The 6,830-nt window shown below is 39.0% G+C and overlaps 1 protein-coding gene across 1 annotated transcript in view; it reads left to right on the top strand.

Moving 5' to 3' along the window:
• Positions 1 to 6,036, top strand: part of LOC121370745 (oncomodulin-like) — a 14,407-nt gene extending 8,371 nt beyond the window's left edge. Inside the window, exons 2-4 of the mRNA XM_041496179.1 lie at positions 700 to 820; positions 5,047 to 5,166; positions 5,980 to 6,036. Coding sequence (XP_041352113.1) covers positions 700 to 820; positions 5,047 to 5,166; positions 5,980 to 6,020 — 282 coding nt within the window. The 3' untranslated portion in view covers positions 6,021 to 6,036. The remainder of the gene's footprint in view (positions 1 to 699; positions 821 to 5,046; positions 5,167 to 5,979) is intronic.
• Positions 6,037 to 6,830: the final 794 nt, after the last annotated feature.

Consider the following 6,830-nt stretch of genomic DNA (forward strand, 5'->3'; position numbering starts at 1 on the left):
AAACACGTTGTATTAAGCTTGAGATTATATGATAAAGAGATTATTACCCTCGTGTATTTTGGTATCTTCAATATCATATATTAGGAATAAAAATAATGTATTATGCTCACCAGAGGCTCGCATAATACAATTTTTATTCCTAATATATGATATTATTAACGATACCGAAAATCACTCTGGTAACAACCTCTCTCTCTCTCTCTCTCTCTCTCTCTCTCTCTCTCTTTGGCATGATAAAGTCGATATCTCTGTATGAATGAAATGAGTCGTTTTTTATCACAAGATCCATCACCCTAACTGGACTCTGGGTCTTTCCCATTCCAATCAGTGCCTCAGGACTAATACATCAAATGTCGTGGTATGTACTGACAGTGAGTTCCCTCTCATTCTATAGACATATTCTAGGTTCAGACTATCAACTGTCATGAAGGAGTTGGCCAGCTCGGCAGTTGCGTTGTAATTTCCCCCACTCCCACAACAACAACCAATCGGTCGTAGGAGTCGTATACGTCTACAATCGAGTTGTAATAGCGCTCAAGACTAGCAACTGGAGAGATCGGCGAGTTTGGCCAACTCCGTCGTGGCAGTTGGTAGTCTGAACCTATCATAAGTGTTGAAATAATAATTTATTAGCCACCATGTAGTCACTTGACTTAAGATGTGCCCAGGTAGTGTTAACCAAACATTCCTTTCTTTCAGATGAAGCTCTTGTTTGTTCTGTTGTTGATCACGTGCGTCGCCTTCCAGCAACCTGACGCTTGGCCGAGATTTAGAAGTTGGCGAATTCGCATTCCGAAGCCAGGACCTATTGGAATATTAGGTAACTATAAAAAGGAAAACAAAGACATGTTTTATTCCCCGCCCGCTACCGATTCCGGTCAGGATACTGGTGCTCCCTTGCAGTTACCAGAGCGGGTGGTCCCCTCGTCCACTCACCCCAACCCTTCTCCTGTCGTGGACAGGCGTGCGCTACAACAGCTTGTCTCTGAAGATGCACGTAAATCCCATGACAAGACATTTTTATTAACGACGCACTTCAAACACATTTTATCTGCGGTTATATGGCGTCAAATATAAAGAAACATACAGATAATAAGAGAGGAAACACATAGCAGCCAGGCCCCGTGCTTAAAAACCTTAAAGTCTAGAATTTAATAAAGTCCAGACTTTAACGGCATGGCAACGCCATTCAAATAGCATTACGTTAAAGTCTGGACTTTACGTTTTATAAGCACGGGCCATGATGTGGTTTATATGCAGCATCGTTATTTATAGAACGAAACTGCATTGACAGCATACAGAGATTTTTATAAGATGGAAATAGTCAACTTCGTGCATGTTAGATGATGAATTGTATATAAAACCTGTCGAGTTTTGGCTTTGTGTTCATGCAAATGTGAAGAAAACATGGACTGAATAGGAATTAAACGTAACATTTGCACAAAAACATAGGGCCGATTTCATATGTCTAGGTTATCGGTGGGTTTTGGAAACATATGGTTTAAACTCAGGTTAAACCCTGGGTCATGTTTACTGTGCATTTCACATGTCTGGTTTTCAGTAATCCTAGTTTAACACTGGGTATACCAGGGCCGTAGTTAGGATTTTTTGTTTGGGGGGGCAACTGAGTAGTTAATAGTCTAAAACTCCTTAAACAGTTAAGACGAGAATTTTCTTTAAGTTTCTATAATGCTTTCCCCCCTTGACCCCCCCCCCCCCCCCCCCGCTAGCTATGGCCCTGGTTACAATTGTATTGCTTTTTTAAACCTGCCCTTGAGGTGGTTTTTCGCTGGGTTTGCTCAAAGTAACTTTTCTTCATGGATAATTTCGGCAGCAAAATCGTGTTTTACGTCAGTATTGCAGAGCCATGAAATGTGAACGTATTTTAGAGATCATTTGAAGCCACTACAGAAACAGCGGCAAAATTAGGGGTGATCAGTGGCGTACTCAGTATCATTGTGTACTTGGCTGCCAGATGCCCCCCACCCCCACCCCCACCCCAATACAAAATCCTGCCTACGCCACTGTACAGAAACGAATACAGGATGGGGGTAGGGGGATTCGAACCCCCTCCCCCTTTAGACAAGATGCCCTTTTGCCTGTTTTTTTTTTATCATGACTGTATAACTAGATCCACCCCTTCACCATGTGTGTGGGGAATGAACAACAAAGCGCCTGAGATATATAGAGGATAATAAACGAGATACCAGTTATTATCAAAATTATGTCCCGAATCAAATCATTTTTAGTTGTCGCGAGCTTTAGCGAGCGACAAATGAAAAGTATTTCACTCGGGACATACATTGATAATAATTGGTATTGAGTTTGCCATTCTGTTTATTACCCCAGCTATGTTTTCTCTAAACGCCTGTAAATGCATGTATATGTAGGCTATAGAAACAATGTAAACTTCTTTACACACTGTTCTGGGTATTGCTATAACTTTGCATTTTAATCACGTTCACAGATAATTTTCAAAAACAAAATTATCGTTATTCTGCTAAAAATATAAATAATGATTTGTGTTAAAATGACATTTTGTTATAAATTTAATATTAAAAGAGTCGTGAGCGCAAACTCATTAAAGTACATGACGTCATTTTGTATATTTGCCAAATCGCGATAATTAGGGGATAACCCTACTGCGTTTTCCGATTTGCGGACGTAACGTATTTGCGACGCGTTAGCGGAGCCAATAAAACGGTAAATTTGCGACTGTAAAAGCACCGATATACATCCGCAAATCGGAAAACGCAGTAGGATTATCCCTATTCTAATTAAACTGTTGGCTGGTTGATTTTAAATAGGAATTTGTCACATTTTTAATAAGAATAAGCATATAAACGTTACCAGCTGGTGACGTCGTTAACAGACGATGGGTGGTTAGACAGTTAGCGGCTCGAACATAGATGTGTAATTTGACATATTTAATCAGCTCTCGGGATTAGATAACGACTAATGAAGAATAATATGTTCATTTCTGACATAAAACCATCTCAGTATTTAACGACTTCTGTATGTAAAATGATTGCTACAGAAATTGTCTTTATGACGTCATTACAAAACAACCCTGTTCTTTGCTTAACCTATGACGTATTTCTGCCAGAAAATTTGCGACCGGTATATCGGTGATTTTACCACCTGAAATTTTTAGTAGAGATCCAATCAGATTCGTTCTTACAAATGTGTTGAATTAGAATGTTATATTTAGTACCGTCAAATCATCCAGTAATATTGTACGTCACAATACTGCATAATATTTCTCATTGAGAAAATATGGAAAATATTTTCCGTGTTATGAGTGATCACTGGTGGTAATAAACATAGTTATTTATTAAATTAGTAAAATATAAACATTTTCTTCATGGTGTATGAACTGCACGAAAACAGGAAGTACTAGTAATGAAAGTTGATCGGTTACCACCGGTATCAAAGCAATAAAAGTCTATCATAGACTGCAGTCTTATAATGACATACTTTCGTGTTTGTCTCGTCTTAATAAAGGGGGAACAAGGCGGTACAGGCCCACAGTTTAGAAAATTTGACCATACGTTATCTCGGTGCCCTCAGGCGTACGCGTCCCATATTTTGTTTTTTAATATTATGTTAGAATTAAAGAGAAATGCCAATAACAAACGTTTATTCATATTTTTGCATTATTACCAACAGCTATGTAGGGTTCTGTAAGCATTTCACATGGATTATAACTAATATTGTGAGTAAAATGATGGAAATGCATGGTGAAACGTTTTCAGGACATTTTTGACAGAATGTGAAGGTTTGCTCCACATTTGGGGTGGGGGGGGGGGAGGTAGCTAATCCTCCATCTCGAACGCGAATGCTAATAATATACCGGTAACGAGTTTCAACTACAAAGTGATGAAGTGTAAGCTATTCCTCGCTTACCGGCCTCGGTGGCGTCGTGGCAGGCCATCGGTTTACAGGCTGGTAGGTACTGGGTTCAGATCCCAGTCGAGGCATGGGATTTTTAATCCAGCTACCGACTCCAAACGCTGAGTGAGTGCTCCGCAAGGCTCAATGGGTAGGTGTAAAACCACTTGCACCGACCAGTGATCCATAACTGGTTCAACAAAGGCCATTGTTTGTGCTATCCTACCTGTGGGAAGCGCAAATAAAAGATCCCTTGCTGCTAATCGGAAGAGTAGCCCATGTAGTGGCGACAGTGGGTTTCCTCTTAGAATCTGTGTGGTCCTTAACCATATGTCTGACGCCATATAACCGTAAATAAAATGTGTTGAGTGCGTCGTTAAATAAAACATTTCTTTCTTTCTTTCTATTCCTCGCTTATGTCCCTTTCCAAATCTGCGGGTAACGCATGTAAAACGCGTGGTTTTGTAAACACGGGTAAAACACACATATGTGAAATACACCACGGGTGTATGTCTTGGTCAGGTTTTTCAGCGTTTTACGTAAACCAGTGTTAAACCTAGGTTTTGATATAACCCGGTGTTTCGAAACCCAGACATATGAAATCGGCCCATAGGGTTTAAACAATTGAACAGGACTATAGTTGTAGTAGTAGTAACTGCACAAGTAGCATAACTGTTAACAGTAAGTTTATTTATTTCAAAGAGACTTCTCCAAAACGCTCAAATGTTGTTAATACCACGGTAATGAATAACGGAATGATATAATAGTCTTAGAGAGGAAACCCGCTACATTTTTCCCATTAGTAGCAAGGAATATTTTATATGCACCATCCAACAGACAGGATAGCACATATCACAGTCTTTGATATACCAGTCGTGGTGCACTGGCTGAAAGAAACAAAATATATATTAACGGGTCCACCGACACGGACCGGTCCCAGACTGACCGCGCATCAAGCGAGCGCGTTACGTCCCTCCCGATTAAGTAACAATACCAGTAGTATATATATCGCTACTATTTTACTCAGTCTTTTATATGTTAAATATTAAAACTATATATTTTAAAACAATCTCGATGTATTATCTCGAGATTTCGACTCGGGACATTGAAATATAAAACAATTTTTTCTTAGTACGGGTTATTTATTATACACAGGTAGAGATGTTGCGAGAGATCTTGACACAGATCAGGACGGATATCTGGACGAGACTGAATTAGAAAACCATCTCGGTGAGCGAGACGTTCTCGACTTCATAGCGGCTTTAGATAGAAACGGTAAGTAGTACATTACACAGGAAGCGGACGTAATCATATAGGCACGTATTCTTTCAAAAATATTTCAGTTAATTTTAATTAATGGTCGTGCTTATATTCAGTTAAGATGAACGCACGCAATAAGTTGTCTATGCGTAATCACAGAGAAATCACCGCAGAGGCACGAATTTCTCAACGTCCTAATGTTTTGTAGAAGATCACACTGAATTTTAAATCCCAGTACTTTAGTACGGACGAAACTATATACATTAAGAAATTATAAAATGGTGTTTGGGCTTCTACCGACATTACGACGATCAGAAAAAACCAATTGATAAACTGACACTGATATTATAAACAAAAAAGATGTGAACTATGTAATTTTACTGTTTTGAACGGCTCTGTTAGTCGAAAACATCTTAACTGTAACAGCAAACTCGGCGCTGTAGGGCACGAAATAACGATCCGTAAAAAGCAAAAAGCAGTCTGGTTTTGTAGACATAACGGGTGAAATAGAAATTCAACTACTAAAATTATCCCCAAAAATATAAGGTAATTTTTCATTTAGCTCGTGATTCTGTTATATTTTATAATGCTCCAAAATTTATCTCAGAGATCCTAATTTTCCACCTGTTCCAAGCCCTCAACTCATCCCTGGTTCTCTTATTTCCAGTAGGCCATATTTTACTTCCTATTTCGAGTCATGTGCTGCAGAGACCGCTGGATAATGATCTTCTTAAAATTATTCTACTCAACTCATTTCAAGTCTATATCAGTAAAATATATAATTGTTGATAATTATGTATATGGGTGGGTTTTTTTGTGTTTTTTCAGGTGACAACCTCCTGTCCATTGATGAATTTAACAAGCAGTAATCAATTAATCAGGTAACGGTACTATTTTAAGGAAAGGGACTTTTGTTTGACAGTACTTAAACTAAGATATCGTTATTTCGACATTACGAAGACAGAGAGACAGACGGAGAGACAAAGCGAGCGATATATAGATAGACAAAGCGAGAGACAGACAGATAGACAAAGCGAGAATCAGACAGATAGACAAAGCGAGAATCAGACAGATAGACAAAGCGAGAGAGAGAGAGAGAGAGAGAGAGAGAGAGAGAGAGAGAGAGAGAGAGAGAGAGAGAGAGAGAGAGAGAGAGAGAGAGAGAGAGAGACAGAGAGAGAGAGAGAGACAGAGAGAGAAGAGAGAGAGAAAGAGAGCGAGAGAGAGAGAGAGAGACACATACAGACAGAGAGAAATAGATAGATAGATAGAGAGACAGACAGACAGACAGAGAGAGAGAGGGGGGTGAGAGAGGGGGGTGGGGTGAGAATGGCCAATACAGCACACATTGAAATTTTGAGTAAAAGTCAGTATCTATCTGTGATATTTGTATTTTTGCACAGTTCTTTACACTGTGTTTTTATTTAAATCTTTTTATATTGATGTTGATCATCATTTGTTTGCATTACCATAGTTTCACACCCAATAGCCGATGTATTTTTCGTGCTGGGGTGTCGTTAAACATTCATTCATTCATTCATTCATTCATTCATTCCCAATACCCGGTGTATTTTTTCGACAGCGGGTTTCCTATCTGGGGTGTCATTAAACCATTCATTCGTGCATTCATTCATCAAATGTCATGAATGCGTCGTTAAATCATTCATTTCATTCATTTA

Source organism: Gigantopelta aegis, chromosome 4 (assembly GCF_016097555.1).
Source record: "Gigantopelta aegis isolate Gae_Host chromosome 4, Gae_host_genome, whole genome shotgun sequence".
In the NCBI taxonomy this organism is placed as follows: domain Eukaryota; kingdom Metazoa; phylum Mollusca; class Gastropoda; order Neomphalida; family Peltospiridae; genus Gigantopelta; species Gigantopelta aegis.